The 22,372-nt window shown below is 41.7% G+C and overlaps 1 protein-coding gene across 1 annotated transcript in view; it reads right to left on the reverse strand.

Moving 5' to 3' along the window:
* Window positions 1-22,372, reverse strand: part of reln (reelin) — a 387,698-nt gene that overhangs the window by 37,335 nt on the left and 327,991 nt on the right. Inside the window, exons 45-48 of the mRNA XM_043713852.1 lie at window positions 19,061-19,310; window positions 15,730-15,898; window positions 10,353-10,493; window positions 4,588-4,765 (exon numbers count right to left, since the gene is read on the reverse strand). Of these exons, the coding sequence (XP_043569787.1) occupies window positions 4,588-4,765; window positions 10,353-10,493; window positions 15,730-15,898; window positions 19,061-19,310 (738 nt within the window). The remainder of the gene's footprint in view (window positions 1-4,587; window positions 4,766-10,352; window positions 10,494-15,729; window positions 15,899-19,060; window positions 19,311-22,372) is intronic.

The raw sequence follows: 22,372 nt of genomic DNA on the forward strand, positions 1-22,372 counted from the left end.
AAAAGGAAGAAAATATTATCAGATCTTAAGAAGGAAAGAGTTGATATAGCTCTCCTACAGGAGACGCATCTGTCAGATAAAGAACACTTGAAATTACGAGAGGGCGGATTTGATCAGGCCTTTTTTTCTTCTTTTAGCTCAAAAAGCAGGGGAGTTGTTATTCTTGTTCGGAAGAATTTCCCTTTCAAAATCCTAAAGCAGATAAAAGACGAATCTGGACGATATATCTTGATTAAAGCTCTCATAAATGGAGAGGAATATGGGATTTTAAATTTGTACTGCCCCCCGGCACACCCCTTTAAATTTATAACGGAAGCCTTTTCAAAATTGATGGCTTTTGATGCCCGTCATATAATTATAGGGGGAGACTTTAATTGTATTATGGATCCGGAAATAGACAGGATTCCCAGGAGTACTGCAGGAGTATCTCCCAGATCTAGACAATTGATGGATCTGAACAAAGAATTAGGATTAGTAGATGTATGGTGATGTCTTCATCCACAGGGTAGAGATTTTTCTTTGTACTCTAATACACATAAATGTAATACCAGAATTGATATGTTTTTTGACCCCTCGATTTTTTAAATTCCATATCATCTTGTAAAATAGGTAATATAGCAATTTCTGACCACGCTGTTGTATATATGGAAACTAAGGCGAGGAACAGTGGGACATCCCCTCGGCATTGGCGTATGGACCCCTTCTTAATGAAAGATAGTAAATTTGTAAAGTACTTCTCTCAAGAATTTAAAACTTTTTTAGAAATTAATTCAGGTACAGCTAGCAACCCGTCAATGATGTGGGAGACCATCAAAGCTTACACGCGAGGCTTGATCATCTCCTACTCAGCGACCCAGAAGAAATTAAAGGGAGAACAACAGCGTCTGCTTGAAGCCCGCTTAAAAGCGGCTGAAACAGCATACACTGATAGACCCTCTATTATTAAATTGCAAAGGATTACAGCTCTTTGGTCAGCTCTAAATACTACACTTACTCAAACGGCTAAGAGGGAAATATTATTTGCAAAGCAAAGGTTATATGAATATGGCGACAAACCGGGTAGATACTTAGCATTTGTTGCAAAGAAAAAAAAGGCCCCTCAGACGATTATGTCTATTAAGGAAAGTACGGGTATTTTGACTCATGATCCTAAAAAGATTAATGCGACCTTTAGAAAATTCTATTCTGAGTTATATAAATCACAGGATTGTGAAGATAGGGCGAAGAGGATGCAGTCATTTTTTAAAAATTTGACTTTTCCAGACCTAACTCCGGAACAAGTATCGGTCCTAAATGCTCCTCTTACACCCCAAGAAATAGTTGATGCAATTAGGCACCTTCAAAATGCTTTCAAGCTGAATTCTATAAAGAATTTACAGAAATACTGGTTGGTCCACTTATGGACATGTATAACTATGCATATAGTCAGGGCTGTCTCCCGCCTTCGTTGAAAGAGGCAAATATCTCTCTTATCCTTAAAAAAGGAAAGGACCCAGAAGATTGTGCATCATACAGACCAATATCCTTGCTAAATGTAGATTTTAAAATCCTCTCTAAAACGTTAGCACTGAGATTAGAAAGGATACTGCTACATATTATAAAGGAGGATCAGACGGGGTTTATTAAGGGCCGTAGATCATCCAATAATGTTAGAAGGGCTCTGAATATGATTCAAGCTTGTCATCAGGGAAAGATACCAGGAGTAGTGGTTTCATTAGACGCGGAAAAGGCATTTGATAGGGTCGAATGGTCATATTTGTTTTACACATTGGAGAGGTTTGGTGTTGGACAGGTGTTTACCAAATGGGTCTCAACATTGTATAGTGATCCTAAAGCAGTTGTGGTTACCAATGGATTAGGCTCGGATAGCTTCAGTGTGGGTAGGGGCTGCCGTCAGGGATGTCCCCTCTCGCCATTGTTATTCACGCTAATAATTGAACCACTAGCAGATGCTATACGAGCTGATCCTAATATAGTGGCCCCAAGGATTGGTACAGGTAAACATAAAATTACCCTTTATGCAGATGATGTTCTTCTATTCCTCAGTAACCCTTTGATGTCCATACCTCGCTTAATCCAAGTTATTAATACATTTAGTGCATTCTCAGGCTATAAAATTAATTTTTCAACATCGGAGGCTATGCCAATGGGTGGCCTTGCTGTGATACCCCGCTTAGCGGACGGTTCCCTTTTTCCCTTTCGTTGGTCCCTGGAGGGCTTCTTATATTTTGGCATTTTTATTACTCCAGTATTTGGTCAGTTGTATAAGGCTAATTTTGTGTATTTATTGGAAAGGATAAGGCAGGACCTCCAGCGATGGGGGGGCCTGCCAGTTTCCTGGTTGGGTAGAATAGCATTAATCAAAATGAATATCCTGCCCCGTCTCCTATATCCTATGAGAATGCTTCCGGTGATGCTGCCGAGGATGGCTTTATGTAAATTATACGGTTGGCTGAGTTCCTTTATCTGGAATTATAGGCGGCCCCTCATTAAGCTGAAGAAGCTACAGCTTCCACAGGCAAGGGGTGGATTGGACTTCCCAGATTTTAGGAAATATCAGTTAAGTTCCCTATTAAGTTATATAGCTGATTGGGTCTTGTCTGATCCACATTCAATCTGGTTGGACATCGAGGCTTCTCAAGTAAAATACCCACTTATTAACCTTTTATTCTCAGACAAGAGGAAAATCATTACAGATCACTGTAAAAACCCTATTATACTAAATACAATCAAGGCTTGGAATATAATGCGGCAAAATGAGGGTAATTCACATAAAACATCCCCCTATGCACCGATAGTGGGAGCATGGGGATTCCAACCGGGGTTAACAGATGCCACTTTTAAACTCTGGAGATCCAGGGGTATCTCATGTCTCGGGGATTTATTTAAGGATGGGGTCCTGATGTCTTTCGGACAGCTGCGTCATAAATTCGGATTACCCAATGGAGACCTGTTTTGATACTTCCAAATTCGAGATTATATACTGAAGAAGACTACGTTATTAGATAGTCTTTATAAATCCGATAGAGAATGTAGTGTCCTACGACCAGTGGGGGTATCTTCCGTCAGTAATATTTATCATTTGCTACATGATGAAGTATCGGGAGATATGGATAATCTGTTTAAAACATGGGATCAGGATCTGGGACTAGAAATCTCCACAGAAACGTGGAATGATATCTGGGAAAATGCTAGAAGAATTACTATTTGTAACAGAACCCAGGCTATCTAGCTGAAGATACTTCATAGGGCCCATATAGCACCGGTTCGATTGGCAAAATTTAAGGCAGGAGCATCTCCAATGTGTCCCCAATGCAAAATAGAGGTGGGCACTCTTGTACATTGCTTATGGACCTGTCATAAGATCCGTAGATATTGGACTCAAGTAGCAAGTACCCTGACAGAAATTTTAGGAATGGAAATAAAAGTGGACCCCGTATCTCTCCTCTTGGGCTTTTCGAACTTTCCCTCCCTGGACACGTACGGGAAGAGACTATTTTCTATTCTTTCTTTCTGTGCAAGGAAAAATGTTTTGGTGAACTGGGTGGCTGAGGGCCCCCCTGGACTTTCAAATTGGCACAGATTAATTATGGAATGTATTCCCCTTGATTTCCTTACAAATATGGTGCACCTAAAGACCGAATTATTTTATAAAATATGGCAGCCCTTTTTGAATTATATAAATACAGATATTTCGGCTATCCTAACAAGGGCTTTTATTTAATTGAGATTACAAACCTGGCTGGTCCGCGGCCCCTCGGGGGACGAATCCCGCACGAATATGGGTTTTATCATATCTGATGCTAACACATCCCGAGCATGCAAGAGACTTAAATATACACCCTGGTTAGTTGTAGATTAGATTAGTAGATAGTTGAGTTTTGTTTGTTTGTTTTTTTTTCTTTTCATTTTTTTTTTGTTTGTTGTTTTGTTTTTTTTTGTCAAATTTTGGCTATTGTATATTTGAGCTAATTGTATATCAATGTTTATATCTGAGAGTTTTGTTTATTTTTGTAAACTTGTAAAAATGTTAAACTTCTAATAAAAAAAAATGCAATTTCACAAAGGAAAGGAAGCCAAATGTCAGGAAATTAAATTCTGACCTCAGCCAATCCAGGATGTATTCAATCGTCCTTGTATATGACACAGAATGAATAGTTATTCAAATGGTCCTGCTACAAAGATAAACTTTTATAGTATAATTTCTCCATTCATCTGAGGCATATCTAAGCCTAGCATGATCTGAATTTGTCCCAATGTTTAAAGTACTCTTTTTGTAGGGAGCATGATCTCCATGATCAGTGGAGAATGAAGAAGAATGGGAATTTTGCTGGATTTTTGTTTCCATTCTCTATCCCAATGGGACAAAAGTCAACTAAAAGGCTGGCACTAAGTACTTCAGCTGGTACATTGGAGATGAGAAATGATATAAGCTTAAAGTTGCAAGTAGTGCTGTATAATTTGGACTCCAGTAAAATCAGCTATCTTTAGTTGATAAAACTGAAGCACATTTCTCAGTTCACATATCTACTTACACAAAATGTTAACACCCTGACGTCATGAGCTTGATAACAACATTGTACTTACTCCACTGAAGTGAAGAGCCATTCCAGAGGCCACTGCTCCACAGACAGTGCTCAGTTTGCCTCCATTTACAACCAGCCAATTGTTGCTGGAGGGGGATCTGTTGAAATTGTCTTTTAGCTGTCGAGGAAGACTTGTCTTTGGTTCATCACAGTAGACCCCACTCCAGTCCTCATCGCAGCTGAGTACAAGAGAAAGCCATTAGTTAGAACAATATTGTGAAGACAAAAAGAGGCTATGCACTAAGAAATATAGTCTAAAAGAAGTTGCACAAAAAGAAATGGGCTTTATTTTTCCATTTGTTGTTAAAATGGCGGTGAGTGAGTTTCATGATTCGCCTTCGAAAGAGGTATATTTTCTCACATGATCTTCTACTCTTCACCTAATTAATGTAACTGATCTATTGTGCACCTTTCTCAGGGAACCAGGCCAGTGAGTCTGAAGTGATTGATACAGCCAGGACCTGCTCGGGTATCCCATTTAAAGCCCAGCTCCACACCACTTCAGATGCTGCAAGCCAGGGACTGCCTCTCAAATTGCAGAGCTGGATGCTGAAAATGTCTCAGAGGGAATAAAATCTAATTCCATTTTTCCAGAACAGGGATTTAGAGATGCTGTTGGATAGGGAGTGAGTGAAGGGCAGTCCTTTTCCCTATTGATCATCAGCAGGCAGTCAGACTAGACAGAAATTACAGCATGGATCAATGTTGTTTGTCACATCAAAAGGGATGCCCATTAATAACACAAAAAGGTTATTGATCTTCTGCACTTGGCAGTGCTAGCATATTCTTTCTACTACCTCACACTCAGGGTCAGCACTCTCACTCTGTCACTGTATAGACATCTGACCAAGGCTCATAGACTTGAATTCTCAGTATCACATCCATATGACCATTCAGGGCCCACACTGTTGGGAGAAAGTGACGTCACCCTCTGAGAACCAAACCAAAACTCCGGCCACGTCGCTCGTGATGTCACTTCCGCCCTGTTGACACAGCTATAAGCCCCACTTCTGCACCCTTTGTGAGTGTCACTTCCGTTGGTGACATCACTCCTGACGCGATAATCACGCCCACTTAATCAGTTGTCTTCCCCCCCCAACTCTAGTTCCAGCCTCACTCCAGGCCCAAGCTCCCATCCCTGCCGTGTGTTCACCATTCCCCCAGATCTCCCCCTCACTGAGGACGAACGTTCAGTCCTCAGCAAAGGCCTCGCCTTTACCTTTCTATGCTCCCAGATTAATGAGTTTGTCACACGCTGCGACCTCGAATGTTTCTTCCGTCGCCCCCACCTCCACCTCCAGGCCCACGTTTTCAACCAGGACACCAACCCACCCACTGAGGACCCCTTCTTCTGCCTCCAAAACACTCCATCCACCTGGACACGCCACGTCAGCCTGTTACCCGCCCTTGACCTCTTCATTTCAATCTGTCACCGTGATATTGACCATCTCAACCTGTCCACCCCCCCTCACCCACTCCAACCTCCCAACACACAGGCCCTCCACTCTCTCCGCTCCGACCACAACCTCACCATCAAACCAGCAGACAAGAGGGTGCAGTAATCATCTGGCGCACCGACCTCTACACCACTGAAGCCAGGCACCAACTTGCAGACACCTCCTCTTACTGGCCCCTTGATCACGACCCTACCTCCCATCATCAAACCATCATCTCCCAGACCATGCATAACTCATCACCTCTAGGGATCTCCCATCTACAACCTCCAACCTCATTGTCCATGAACCCCGCAGCGCCCGATTCTACCTCCTACCAAAGATTCACAAACCTGACTACCCCGGTCAACCCATTGTCTTAGCCTGCACCTGTCCAACTGAACTCATCCCTTCCTACCTCAACACCGTCCTGTTCCCCCTTAGTCCAGGAACTCCCCACCTATGTTTGTGACACCACCCATGTCCTTCATCTCCTCCAAGATTTTCGTTTCCCCAGCCCCCAATGCCTCACCTTCACCACGGTAATCCAGTTCCTGTACACATTGATCTGTCCATGATGAAGGTCTCCAAGCTCTCTGTTTCTTCCTCTCATGCCATCCCAACCAGTACTCTTCCACCAAGACCCTCATCAACCTGGCTGAACTAGTCCTCCACCCTCAACAATTTCTCCTTCCAATCCTCCCATTTCCTCTAAACCAAAGGGGTAGCCATGGGCACCCGTATGGGCCCAGCTATGCCTGCCTGTTTGTCGGATATGTGGAACAGTCCATTTCGGTAGTTACACTGGCACCACACCCCACCTGTTCCTCTGCTACATCGATGACTGTATCGGCGCTGCCTCGTGCTCCCACGAGGAGGTTGAACAGTCATCAACTTTACCAATAGCTTCCACCCTGACCTCAAATTCACCTGGACCATTTTGGACACCTCCCTTCCCTTCCTGACCTCTCCATCATCGTCTTCGGCGACTGACTAACCACAGACATCTACTACAAGCCCACCGTCTCCCACAGTTTACCTAGACTACACCTCCTTCACCCTGCCTCCTGTAAAAATGCCATCCCTTATTCCCAATTCCTCCGCCTCCGCTGCATCTGTTCCCAGGATGACCAATTCTATCTCAGAAAGTCCCAGATGGCCTCCTTCTTCCATGATCGCAATTTCCCTTCCCACATGGTTGACGACGCCCTCCAGTGCATCTCCTCCACTTCACACACCACCGCCCTTGAACCCCACCCCTCCCAACAAGACAAGGACAGAACCCTCCGGTCCTCACCTACCACCCTACCAACCCCCACATACATCGCATCATCCTCTGCCACTTCTGCCACCTCCAAATGGACCACTACCAAAGATATATTCGTCAAGTCCACACCACCCCACCAACCCACACCCCACTCCTGGCACCTTTCCCTGCCACCGCAGGAAGAGCAAAACCTGTGCCCACACCACTCCCCTCACATCCATCCAAGGCCCCATGGGATCCTTCCACATCCATCAGAAATTTACCTGTACTTCTACCAATGTCATCCACTGCATCAGCTGCACCGGGTGTGGTCTCCTCTACATCAGGGTGACAGGATGCCTTCTTGCGCATCATTTCAGAGAACAGCTCTGGGACACCTGCACCCACCAGGCCCTCTGCCCTGTGGCTGAACACTTCAACTCCCCCTCCCACTCATCAAGGACACGCGGGTCCTGGGCATCCTCCACTGCCAAACCGTTACCACCTGAAGCCTAGAGGAAGAACACCTCATGTTCTGCCTTGGGACCCTGCAACCACACAGGATGAATGTGGATTTCAACAGCTTCCTCATTTCCCCTCCTCCCACATTATCCCAGTCCCAAGCCTCCAACTCAGCATCACTCTCTGGACCTGTCCATCACTCCCGCAACACCTTCTCCCCCACCTTCATCCACCTATCACTTTCTCAGCTACCCACCCCTTCCCCTCCCAGTTATCTCTCAGCCCTGGCCCACAAGCCTCATTCCTGATGAAGGCCTCCTGCCCGAAATGGCAATTCTCCTGCTCCTCGGATGCTGTCTGACATGCTGTGCTTTCCCAGCAGCGCAAACTCGACTCAGGGCTCACACTGTTAGAAATTGAGATCCCTTTAATGCTGAATGTTTCTAATATTTTCTGTGTAGCATGAGATTTCATGTCAATGTAATTTTCTTACTCTAAACATAAACAATCTAACAAACAAGAATGAAGACAGATTAAAGATAAAGCTTTAAGATGTAGTTGGGTTACTGATATCAATAAGTTGGTTCTGGCAGCAAATCATCATTAATTTTGCCACTGACTAGATGTCCTTTTCCAATCACCTTGCCTTCTCTCCTATTCTTTTCAGTTTTGATGGTATGTGCACTATCAGCCATCACCTAGGTTCCTTAATGGTAGAAAAATGAATAAGCAAGTATGTAAGTGGACATGGAATCAGTGGCAGAGAGTGTAAAAGCAGAGAGGATAGGTTGGGACACAATAATAAAAAATTCTTTGATTCTACTTCTTTTCTGCTTCCCCAAAATATTGGGCCAGATTTTGTGGATAGGCAATCTCACACAGGTTGCCACTCTGCCCCTTTTTTATTATGAACTTTTATAGATGGCCAACGCTGCTTATTATGGTGTGATTTTGCTTCCAGCAGGGTCTTTTACTTGCCTGCTTTATCCTCTGTAACTTAAGAAATTGGGGTGTGGATATTGTGATATTGAAGAATCCAACAGCGTCAATAAAGTGTGATGATGGAAAAAGCACAACAGGTCAGGCAGCATCTGAGGAGTAAGAGAGTCAACGTTTTGGGCTTAACCCTTCGTGTTTGCCCACCTATTGCCATCCCAACTACCTTTCCCCTACCCCCCAACCTCAATTTATTTCTCAGCCCCCTTCCCGCTCTCCAGTCCTGATGAAAGGTTAAGCCTGAAACATCGACTCTCTTACTCCTCAGATGCTGCCTGACCTGCTGTGCTTTTTCCATCGCCACACTTTACTGACTCTGACTTCTCCAGCATCTGCAGTCCTCGCTATGACTAAGAATCTAACAGATACAGCCAGCTGAAAATACAGTGTAACAACATTTAAAAACTGATACACTACTTTAAGGCAGCTTACTTGTGTCCAAACATTGTCAGTTCTGCCATTCCCTTTTTTCAAATAGGTGTGAAAATGTTTAATTTTGTGTTGTCATCACGGCTTATTTGATGTGAGCACCACCTACAGGTAGAAATCTACTACTACAAGTCAGTGATTCTTAAACTACAAGCCTACAATTCTTAAAGTACCAGGTTTAAAGTGAGCAAGCCTAATCGAATAGCAATTCCAAAGGGACCAAGGACGTTACATTTATGGAAATTAGTGTCTGAGCAAGCATTGGTATTATGATATTAATTTACAATCGAATAGCGTATTTCTGTAACAAATCATGCTTCAAGTGATCCCAGGGTAAGATGCAGTAGGAGATCTCGCTACCCTCAGGTCATATGATTATAAGGTACAGGAACAGAATTAGGCCCATCAAGTCTGTTCCATCATGGCCGATATGCTTCTCAACCCCATTCTCCTGCCTTATCCCATAACCCCTGATTCTTGTACTAATCAAGAACCTATATATCTCTGTCTTAAATATACTCAATGACTTGGCCATCAGAGCCTTCAGCAGCAGTGAATTCCACAGATGAACCACCTTGTGATACAGAGATGATATTATGAACACGTGTCTTAAGAGATGTACTGGCAGACTGACTGTGAGACATAACATAAGACTTGCCATATTGATACTACCACTGGCCAGTGGGAAAAAAAAAATCAAAAGCACAACTTACTAAATGAACTAAAATGAAAATCATGAATTCAAAATATTTGGCAAAGTTACCTCAATTATCATTAAGAAGAAATCAAAGACCATACTGAAATCCAAGTAACCAAAACCAGAAGCTTACTCCATTCTCTCAGGTTTCCTGTCTGATTTCTTTCAGGATATTCAGAAGCATCTTAGCTGTCCTCTGAGATTAGTTTTACTTTAAGGTTGCATGGCAACCATACCACTCTAGATGACAGATTTGGTTAACGATTCATCTCAAATCTTATCTTGTCATAGTTACAGGATATAAGTTGCCTTTAGCCTTCACCTTACTGAGTTCTCCCAGCTCATGGCCTTAACGAATTAAAGTTCATTTTGGTTATGCCGCTAGTTACATGCTACACACATTTGAGGAGCCAGTGATTTTAGTGCTGCAATAGAGCAATGTGAAAACAGCTCCAGGATACTATTTTCAATAAGTTAGAAATACAACAAGATCCTTCACTTACATGCAGGAACCATGTGAGCATCTTCCATGGCCAGTGCACATGTCCACACAGCCATCCCCGATGTAAAGATTATCTATGGCCCATGTTTGCTGCTTCTCAAAGGGTGCTGGCTGATGCCATCGGAAACGGGTAGCCTGTGACCTTTTGGATACAAATTGAGTGCAGAGTTAAACACAAATATTGTCACAAGTTTACAAAATATATTGTAAAACCTCTCAGCTGATGCTACTACAAATATGGGATGCATCTCCATACACTGTCAGCTTTGGGACTTTTATTGGACCAGGATATTTTTTGGACCCTGGGAGGTCAAGTAGATTCAATGCAGAAATGTTTAAGAAGTAAAGAATTCACCTTGACTTGTATCAATCACATACCTAATGGATGAATGAGTTTCCAATTGGACACCAAAATTAGGATTTAGATATCCAAATTGGATAAAGTGAATCAAAAGATTATTTAAATAAAGAATGGTGCGGAACCACTCAAGGGAAAACTGGAATTACTGTGGATGCCAGACTGTCGAGGTTGCTGGACCACAGAGTGTTGGATTAGGGAGGTACAACTGTACTGAATAAAAGATCCCAGCTCTACTACACTGAGGAGCTGAAGACAGGCAGACAATCCACATGCTAAACTTGAAAGACAAGTTGTACATGAGAACTATCAGCCTCAGTTTCCCAGCATAATACAATGGAGAATTGGTCTCTAATTACTAGTATTCAGTGACATCTCTACTGCTGCTTTCAGTCATAAACCCACTTTTCTACTCCTTGTAACTGTACATGTTCCATTTATTGTAACAAAAATAGAACCTGAGAACATATCGCTACCCTCGTGTGGGGTGGGGTAGGGAATGTAAATTATTAGAGATTGCATTGTCGGAATTCTATATTCAAGCACTGAGTGACTCACAGCATTCTATTTTCAAGTACTTGTGAAGATATATCTAAAGGAATGCTCAATCCATGTAATAAATTACGGTGAAACATTGCTTTTATTAATGAACATGATAAAGGTATTGGGAAATTTGCATAAGATATTCCACGAAATAGAAGGGTTTAATAAAAATAACTTCAGCTGTTTTGAAATACATGATATTAAATCCTCTAAAAATGAAAGATACAGTTGCATTTCATATATATTTTGTACAATAAGCTTCTACAATGCTGCAAAGAAATGTTAATTGGGGAGACCTAGCAGAGGAAGGGAGGAGATTCCTCATTTCCGCTCCCCCCACCTTACCCTAGTTCCAACCTTCCAGCTCAGCACCGTCCCCATGACCTGTCCCACCTGCCAATCTTCCTTCCCACCTAACCGCTCCACCCTCCCGTCTGACCTATCACCTCCATCCCCACCCCCATTCACCTACTGGACTCTTTGTTACCTTCTCCCCAGCTCCCCCCCCCACCCCACCCCCATTTATCTCTCCACCCTGAAGGCTCCCTGCCTCCATTCCTGATGAAGGGCTTTTGCCGAAACGTTGATTTACCTGCTCCTCGGATGCTGCCTGACCTGCTGTGCTTTTTCAGCACCACTCTGATCTAGAATCTGGTTTCCAGCATCTGCAGTCCTCACTTTTGCCCAGAGGAAGGGAGGACCAGAGGCAGGAATTTTATACAGGGCAAGAGAGCTCCTGCTTGTCAAAGAAGAAATGTTTCTCCTAACTTACCAAAACAAGTGTTGCTGGTTTCCTGATAGGTTTACCTGGTGCTTAGTATGGTTTCTTCTGTAGTCCACCAGGATAGAATTTTCACAGGGGGTTTATAATGAGTGCAGTCAATGCTCACATTAATTTAAACAGTTAAACGGAACTTTTAAAACATGAATTCTTGAAGGGCATGGAGATTAGGTTTGTGGAAGTTTATTGCAGTCCCTAATTGTTCATGAGGAGATAGAAGCCACTAAAGGAAACCCATTCGGGTGTTTATGTTTGGAGTTACATAGGAGCATAGAATTTAGGAAGAGGATTAGGCTATTCAATAAGTTCACGCCTCATCTGGTTGTGGTCTCAAACACACTGCCCGGTCTGCATTCCCTTAACCCCCAAAAGTCATGGGTGGCACTGTGGTTCAGTGGTTAGCACTACTGCCTCACAGCACCAGGGTCCCAGGTTTGATTCCAGTCTCGGGCGACTGTCTGTGTGAAGTTTGCACATCCTCCCCGTGTCTGTGTGGGTTTCCTCTAGGTGCTCCGGTTTCCTCCCACAGTCCAAAGATGTGCAGGCCAGGTGAATTGGCCATGCTAAATTGCCCATAGTGTTAGGTGCATTAGTCAGAGGGGAATGGGAGTGGGTGGGTTACTCTTCGGAGGGTTGATGTGGATTTGTTGGGCCGAAGGGCCTGTTTCCGCACTGTAGGTAATCTAATCTAATCTATCAAAAATCTATCTAACTCTGCTTTGAACAATGACACGGATGTTGCTTATGAACACTAAGCATGGTCACTTTTGGGCTTAACGCACTGCTTAACAATGTTCAAAATACATGGGAGTAGTGGGCAGATCTACCTCAATAGTCCAAAAATTGTCTAGGAAAATTCAATCCCAGGGGCATCCAATCAGAGAGAAGTTACCCACATATCTGCAATAGTCAGAATCTGTAAGTAGTTGTTCATCCAAACAGAAACCAGTCCTCTCTCGTGCTGTCACATTGAGCTTATCAGCAGTAAATGTGGAAGAGAATCAGCCTGTGATTGGAAATGCAGTAAGAAGGTGAGTAGTGGTTGAGCAAGATTATTGAGGCTGGGGAAAACAAGGTCAGACTTAGTAGGAACTCCAACACCTAAGTGAAAGTAAGGATTGCAGATACTGGAGATTAGAGTCATCAACTAGTCATTCCTGATGAACGGCTTTTGCCCAAAATGTTGACTCTCCTCCTCCTCCTCGGATGCTGCCTGCCCTGCTGTGCTTTTCCAGCACTACACTCTCGACTCCAAGGCCTAAGGCGGCAGAGCTGGAGAACAAGTAGAGGCAAGGCTTGTGAAGTGGGGCTGGGTGGGAGGTATGTCTGTTAAGGAAGACAGATGAGCACCTATGGGGTAGGAGGAAGTCAGCAAAGAGGAGAGAGCAGTTTTGAACCCTACAACAAAGGCATAGTGTGTATTGTATGAACATTACTATTATAATAAACACTGTCCATTGGATAATTAATACTGAACAGTTTCAATTCTTAAAGCCTTAAATTAAGTGTAATCATGTCTCAAACATCTGATATACTGTGAATTACTTGAAGTGCAGTGGCTATGTTTGAGAGAAACACATAATTGCTTAGATTTGACCTCCAAACTATAGAAATTGAGGTTCTAGCTGTCGCATTTTGCCTACAGGTCCTGATGAAGGGCTTATGCCCAAAATGTCAATTTTCCTGCTCCTCGGATGCTACCTAACCTGCTGTGCTTTTCCAGCACCACACTCTTGACTCTAATCTCCAGCATCTGCAGTTCTCACTTACATCGACAGGTTTGTATCAGCTTTTTAAAAAATAAATGTTGGTAACTTTATACCCGATACCTCATGAGGATAATACAAAACTAAAAAGAATTATGAGTAATGAGGAGGAAGTAGAGGCTTCAAGGCAACTTTTACAAATTGAATGAATGAATATGGCAGATGAGGAATCACATGGATAACTGCAAAGCTGTACATATTGGTAGGAAAAACAGAACATAAAATCGGAAAAGCAGAGTATTATTCAAATGGTGTTGGATTGGGAAAGAGATCTAGTCGCTCCTCTGTATCAGTCACTGAAAGCAATCACACAGATGCAGTAAACTGAAAGACAAATGGTATGTTGGTCTTTATTGGAAGAGGATTTGAGTACAGGAGTGAGGAAATCTTACTACAGCTATGAGATCACACTTGAAGTAGTGATACTACTAAAGATGACTATATCACCTGATAAAGGACTTAGTTAAAATAAAGTAGCCCTCAAGAAAATTTCAAAAGGACACATTAAAATTAAAATTTTACCCTTGCTATTTAGAAATATTTAATTGTTTATTTAACATTTTATAGAAGCATATTAACCTACAGGGTTTGTTTTGGTTCTGGAGTCTCTGCAAACCTAATAAACTGGGAGACACTAGTAAAAACAGTATCTTGCAAGTAATTGTAATGAAATGATCTATCTGATGATGTTTCTGTAGCAGACATCCTGCTCCAGTTCAGTTTCATTACAGACCCAAGTATATTACAGGATCAGGTTTATGTGTATTAACAAGGCTTGATTGGAGTCTGTCAGGAGCCTCAACCACTGTTGAAGCAAATGGTAAAACCACAGATTGGAGGAATAGAATGGGAAATGGCGGTACTTTATTTTAAATGAGAACCTACACTGTTTGTCTCAATCAGGTGAGTTTTATTAACACAACAAATCTAGATTGGGTCTAGAATCAGGAACAAGCATTTGGCAAAATTGATTTGAGAAGAGAATATAGCATTAGGTGCATAAACGGTTTTAATTACTGGCAAAAGTGAGGACTGCAGATGTTGGAAACCAGAGTTTAGTTCAGAGTGGTGCTGGAAAAGCACAGTAGGTCAGCATCCGAGGAGCAGGAAAATCGACATTTTGGGTAAAAGCCCTTCATCAGGAATCTGGCTTTAGTTTAGACCTTAACATTTGAAATATAACATCTGGTCTGAGAATCAAAGTTAAACTGGTCTGAATAACAGCAAATCAGTATTCTGCAGTACTCATGTTAATCACTAGATGACACTATTGTCCACATTTTTTCAGAAGCTCCAGGCAAGGTATAAAATATTTACAGTGATATAAATATGGGATATAGGGATAGAGACTTTAAACATACGGCACAATTTGTGATCATTACAGGTGCCCACATCTGTTATTTCATCCAATTGGGATTTCTGCATGTAGTCTACCACCAGTCTAGACAGTACTGTGGGCAGGCTATCTGACATGTACATCATTATAACCAAGCCCGGTCACATCCTGGTACACAAAGTACAGCTCATTAGTTAAACAGAAATTAGTTAAATAACTGTTTCACTGGGGAATTTTTTGATTGATGCTATAGTGAGAGACCAGAATAACTTTCCCTTTGGGACTCTGGAAATCAGATCAGTTGATGCCTGCTATCAGATACCTGAGCTGATTTTGCTTCTTCTGTTTGTTGAAATAGCTGGAAATCTTAATTTCTTACAGAAAATGTGGCTTTTAAATTGTTCTATTAAAAGTGAAATGTTTTCAGACTATAGAACATAATCACTTCTACCTTTATTTAATCTCACCAACCCACTCTATCATGACCTCTCCTACAAAATGACTGACGTGTAAATTTGAAATACAGGTATTTGTATTTTTAATCCAGAACGATTTGGAACTTTTGTAAGAAGAAAGGAGCAGCATTCTACTTACCTGGTGTAAGGTGGCAATGGCAGTGTGAGTCTCGTCCACTTGTTGAAAATGTCAGACATCAAAATCCTCTGTAGATGGTATTTGTTACATTCCACATTAGATGGCAAGCAATCTGTCAGCACAGGCTGCCAGTTCAGTCCTAGGTCCACTGAATACTCAAGTTCCACAGCTGAATGAATGGAAGAGATCCAAACAATTACATGCAAAACCATATCACAGAATCTTTTGTCTCATTTTAATGATTTGGCTGCATGTATGCTCAGAGTATAGATAACTAGCTATTCCAAGTTTGAACGTACATGCACTGCTCCATTAAATTTCTAGTAAGTCATTTTCCTCCCCATCCCAAAGCCTCCACTTGAGGACAGATGCTCATATTGTAGAGTTTGCTATTTTGTTGCTAACTCCTTCAGCTGAAAACAAACATGAACTAAAATGGTATGCATCTGATTGATTTCCCCATCACATGCAAAATTAAATAAGTAAAATTGTATAAAGTTGTTGCAATTACCTTCCTATGCTCATGTTACAATCAGCAGGATGTGACTCTCCTTAGTCACCAGTTGGAGGGAGTTTGGAACTATAGCTGTGAAACTATTACTTATTAGTTTTGTGCTGCTGAAAGACTTTTCTGAACCTAAACTACATTTGCAATTCAAAGATTCAAATAAGATTTTTAGAAGCTGATAGTACTTTGTGAAGTAAAATTACCAGTTTTGATTGTCAGATTTGCTGACTTGTTTTCTAATTGGGAAATGAAGAAAATGAAAAAAAAAAGTATAGCAGAATTTTCCCTTAGAAGGTTAGAGAGCAGGGTGTGGCAGAGCAGAGGATGCATTGTCTGAATTAGCAGGAATGTAGCTTATGATTTTCCACCCATTTATGTCATTGAATGGAAAACCACTGGCTCCAAATTGATGCCTACAAACACAGCTCCCAGCTGAGAAAACGTTGAATTAAGTCTAATGTTTTGGGGAGATACTAGAATAAAAAGTATTGCACACAGTTTGGAGAAGGAGTTGCCCCATTTTAGTTAATCCTTTAAAATACTTGCAAGTATGTTACTAATTAACCTAATAAAGTAACTGACAAAATGCTCAATGGCTTGTTATACATAGTAAAAATGCATAAAATGAGGACAAATTAATGGCTGTCCATAGCAACCAAAGTAGAGACAGATCTAACATATTTGTCAAAGTGTTACTAAATTTGTTCTGTCTTATACGTGGAGCATTGATTTGTTTATGTTTGAGATGTGCCAGTTGAATGAATATGGGATGGTATCAAAATGTAATTCCATAATCTCAGATTTCCAAAACAGCATGAAATCTAAGTAGCACTACTCTGTAGCTTTGATTCTGTGACCCATGGCCCTATATGGATAGTATCTTAATAGCTGGACAGGAGTGTGAAATCAACCTTCATATTTAAACCCTAGGGTTGTCTGGTAGATAGAGCCCCTGAAACTCCTGGACCATGAATGAGTAGAGAAGGAAATTTCTGCTTAGGAATATAGAAGTTTGGAGCAAAACCTGATTACACCAGGATAAAGCCAGATCCCAGTGTTTCTTTAAATGCTGATAGTGGGGAGCATGGATCCACTGCTAACACTTGCATGTCCCTGACATCAAGAGGTTGGGAATTCCTGTGAGACCCTGGAAAATTATGACCTCTCTGCACATATCTTCAAAGGAACTCACATACCTCAGAAAGGCTCTGACTTTTTTTTGGGAAAGGTATTCGACCATGCGTGAGATAAAATAAAAAATCACACAACACCAGTTTATAGTCCAACAGGCTTATTTGGAAGCACTAACTTTAAAGGATGAAGCGAAAGCGCCTCGAAAGCTAGTGCTTCCAAATAAACCTGTTGGACTATAATCTGGTGTTGTGTGATTTTTAACTTTGTCCACGCCAGTCCAACACTGGCATGTGTGAGGTAGACATCTTTGAGATAATCTGTCCTTGTTTGACTATTTAAACAACTCCGTTTCTGAAGAGTGAGATGTAATTGCTTGGACATTCTGAAACTGGACATATCCATATCATGCAATCAAAAGGATTTCCACTGAGACTTGAAATTTAAATTTTCCACCAAATCCCCTCAGCTATCCAATTTGGTTAGAGTAGAAATTATGGCAAGTAGAAAGTTGAAGCACTCTCAAAGTAATCTTGAGTTGAGTACATTAAATGCCTATTCAATTGTGAATTTCCTGAGATTGATATCTTCAGTGAGGCAGGTTAGTTCCTGAAAACTGAATGAAACATGTTAAGTCCGATAGTATGTAAACCTTGGCATAAACTCATTTTGGAGTTTGGAACTATTTGACAGATTAGTTTAAAAAAATCTAGACAACATCAAATGTCATAGTCAGATGGTTTATAATAAGTAGGCTTTAATATTGTGAATGATTATAAGGTAAAGGGCATTAGTTGACAAAATTTATTCAAATGCATTAGAGTACTTCATCCATTAGACGAAAAGTACTATTCTTTATTATACAGTATTAAAAATTAACATGTATGACCTCTTTGATTGAAAGTTCATTTGTTAAGCCTTTAAAAACTGAATAGCCAGCGGACAGCTGTTTAAATAAAGCTTCAGATGCTCCATTTCATTGAGCCTGGAGGATTTGTGCAACTGAAGTTCATTGTTAATGCTTGGCTTTGCTCTAAAAATGTGGCTACTTAGAAATTGTTTGCACAAGCATGAAGGGGACTTGGATTTCTTTGATTAATAGTTTTATGAGTAGGTGAAAATATTTACGTATTTTGAGGAGTTTTTTTTAGCAAAGCCTGTTGTTTATTTTGAGAAATCAATGAGCACTGAAGAGCTTTTGTTCAACAGAAGTTTGAATGGATTATTGTTTATTTTATTCTTTACAGAACATTTCAAAGTCTTCCCAGTGATATGGAGGGGGAATTGAGATATAAAGGGGCATGAGATAGGGTGTGTGGGATGTGAACTAGGGAACCATAGCCATCCACAGAACTGAGCTGATGTCACAGTGGATAGAGGTGGACTTTTTAATCTGCTGTCCTCACCGTCTACCTGCCTCTATTCTACCTTTGGCTTGTATAGGAATGTGATGGGTCCAATTCCAGCCTCCTCCTAATTTTTCATTGGGAAGATTCCACGTGTGTGTAGGTTCATTGAGGATCCATGAATATAATATCAGGAAATTCCCTGAATCTCAATCCTCATGCAAAGGGTGAAAATATGGCCTAGTCAAGGATGAATGGGAGTCCCATCCAATATCAGCTGTGTAGAGCACCAATAATGTCAGGGGCTTAAATCTTTTGAACCTTTACTCATCAAAAAGACATTTACCGTAACAAGAGTCTGTGACAGAGCAGGAAGCAGCAAAATCAAACTGCAAAAAGGAATCCTCATTCACCACCACATCAGTAGAGATAACGTAACGGGTGTAAGCCTTCTCAATGAATACCAAAGCATCCCCACTCGAGCCACAGACAGGCATCTTTGTGCCTCCTGGATGGAGCAGCCACTTCCTGTGATCCAATGTGCTGAAGTTATCTTCAATCACTGTGTTACCAGTAATGCTTCCTCCAATCACAATCTGTTTCATTTGGAATGAGGTATTAGTAAAGAAATAAAAAGACAAAAAAATTTGAAAAATACTAAGAAAAGAACTAAAATATTCAGGCTAAACATACTAGAGATTGGAGATGAAAGATTCATTTTTAAACTGCTAGCCTGTTTTGTAGGAAGCAAGTATAGAAATGGATAGATAGTTTACAATTTTGCTGATTATCATATCTTACAACAAAAATGCTGAAGAATATAACCACTGAATTCAATGGGAAGGGATACTGTCTATAATCCTAGAGTTTGTTCAAGATTCAAATAGCACTTTCTCACTCCATGGTGTTTTCCCCAAACCTGGACTTCATATTCTGTTTCTCTGATGACATAACTTGATAAAGTGCAGTCCTGGAAAAGGCACAGCGGGTTAGGCAGCATCTGAGGAGCAAGAGAGTCAACGTTTTGGGCATAACCCTGTGTGGTCCACAAGTGAAAATGGCCCAATGTGCTTTTACCCAAATGGCCATTCTTCATTCATATGTATAAAACTGAGAATCTGTATGTGTCAAAGCTGAGTCACGTTTGTCTTCATCCTACTACCAACATGCTCATTTTTATATATATTATTGTTCCTTCAATGTAAGCATTGCTGGCAGCGCCAGCATTTATTGTGTATCCCTAATTGCCTTGGGAAGTTGATGGTGAGCTATGTTCTTGAACCACTGCAGTCTGTGTGGTGCAGCTATACCCACAGTGTAACTAGGGAAGGAGTTCCAGTTTTCTGACCCAGCAACTATGAAGAAATGACAACACCATACCAAATCAGGATAGCAATGTGACTTGGAGGGAAATTTGCAGGAGGCTACGTTCCTTCGTGCTTGTGGCCCTTGAGCTTCTAGGAGTTGGAAAATGTCACCAAAGGAACCATGGCAAGTTGCTGAACTTGTTTTAAGTAGGAAAACTGAGCGATCAAGGGGGTTACTTTGCTCTGGATGGTGTTGAACTTCTTAATGTTGGAGTTGCATTCATCCAGTAGGTGAACAGCATACCATCATACTCCTGTGCTTTGTAGATGGTGGGCAGGCTTTGGGGAGTCGGGAGATGGCTTATTCACTAGACTCTGACCTGCTGATGGCACCACTGTATTTGGATTGTTGGTCCTATTAAGTTTCTGATTTATGATACAACTCAGGATGTTGGGCAGCGCGGTGGCTCAGTTGTTAGCATTGCTACCTCACAGTGCCAGGGACCTGGGTTCAATTCCTGCCTCGGGTGACTATCTGTGCAGAGTTTACACATTCTTCCCATGTCTGCGTGGATTTCCTCCGGGTGCTCCAGTTTCCTTCCAAAGTCCAAAGATGTGCAGGATAGATGTTAAATTGCCCATAGTGTTCAGGACTGTGTAGGTTAAGTGCATTAGTCAACCCTAGAAATGTAGGGTTGTAGGAAGGGGAATGTGTCTGGATGGGATACCCTTCGGAGGGTCTGTGGACTTGTTGGACCAAATGGCCTGTTTCCACACTGTAGGGATTCCATGGACAGTGAGGAATTCAGTGATGGATATGCCTTTGACTGTTAACAAGTATCAGTTAAATTCTCATTTGCTGGAGATGTTCATCATCTGGCACTTACATAGCACAATTATTAATAGTCATTTATTAGCCAAAGCCTGAATTTTGTCCAGGTCTTGCTGCATGTGGGTAATGACAGCTTCATTACTTTGAGGCAACTCATTAGGTCCTGAACAGTGTGCAATCATTAATAGATACTCATACTCTCGATATCCCTATGCCCATTCTACATGGGAAGTTGGGCACAGGTTCAGTACCTGAGGCTAACATAGAACATAGACCATTACAGCACAGCACAGGCCCTTTGGCCCTCAATGTTTCACTGACCTATGGAACCAATCTGAAGCCCATCCAACCTAGAATATTCCATTCTTGTCAATATGCCTATCCAATGACCATTTAAATGCTGTTAAAGTTGACAAGTCTACTGCTGTTGCAGGCAGTACGTTCCCCACCCCTACTACTCTCTGAGTAAAGAAATTACCTTTGACATCTGTCCTATATCTATCACCCCTCAATTTAAAGCTATGTCCTCTTGTGCTAATCAAGGAAAACGGCTCTCAGTATCCATCCTATCTAACCCTCTGATTATCATGTATGTCTCAATTAAGTCACTTCTCAATCTTCTTCTCTCTAATGAAAATAGCCTCATGTCCCTCAGCCTTTCCTCATAAGACCTTCCCTCCATACCAGGCAACATCCTAATAAATCTCCTCTGAACCCTTTCTAAAGCTTCCACATCCTTCCTATAATGCGGTGACCAGAACTGTATGCAGTACTCTAAGTGCGGCCCCACCAGGGTTTTGTACAGCTGTAGCATGACCTCATGCTTCCGAAATTCAATCCCTCTACCAATAAAAGCTAACACACCGTATGCATTCTCAACAATCCTATCAACCTGGGTGGCAACTTTCAAGGATCTATGTACCTGGACACCGAGATCTCTTTGCTCATCTACACTACCAAGAATCTTACCATTAGCTAGGTACTCCTTCCAAAGTGAATCACCTCACACTTTTCCGCATTAAACTCCATTTGCCACCTCTCAGCCACCTCTCCTGCAGCTTACCTATGTCTCTCTGTAACCTACAACATCCTTCGTCACTATCCACAATGCTACCGAAGTTAGTGTCATCTGCAAATTTACTAACCCATCCTTCTATGCCCTCACCCAGGTCATTTATAAAAATTACAAACAGCAGGGGACCCAAAACAGATCCTTGGTACACCATTTTAACTGAACTCCAGGATGAATATTTCCCATCAACGACCACCCTCTGGCTTCTTTCAGCTGGGCAATTTCTGATCCAAACCGCAAAATCACCCTCAATCCCACGCCTCTGTATTTTGTGCAATAGCCTACCGTGGGGAACTTTATCAAACATCAAACTGAAATCCACATACACCACATCAACTGCTTTACCCTCATCCACCTGTTTGATCACCTTTTCAAAGAACTCAATAATGTTTGTGAGGCATGAACTAACCTTCACAAAACTGTGTTGACTATCCCTAATCAACTTAT

Source organism: Chiloscyllium plagiosum, chromosome 23 (genome assembly GCF_004010195.1).
Source record: "Chiloscyllium plagiosum isolate BGI_BamShark_2017 chromosome 23, ASM401019v2, whole genome shotgun sequence".
NCBI classification, from domain to species: Eukaryota; Metazoa; Chordata; class Chondrichthyes; order Orectolobiformes; family Hemiscylliidae; genus Chiloscyllium; species Chiloscyllium plagiosum.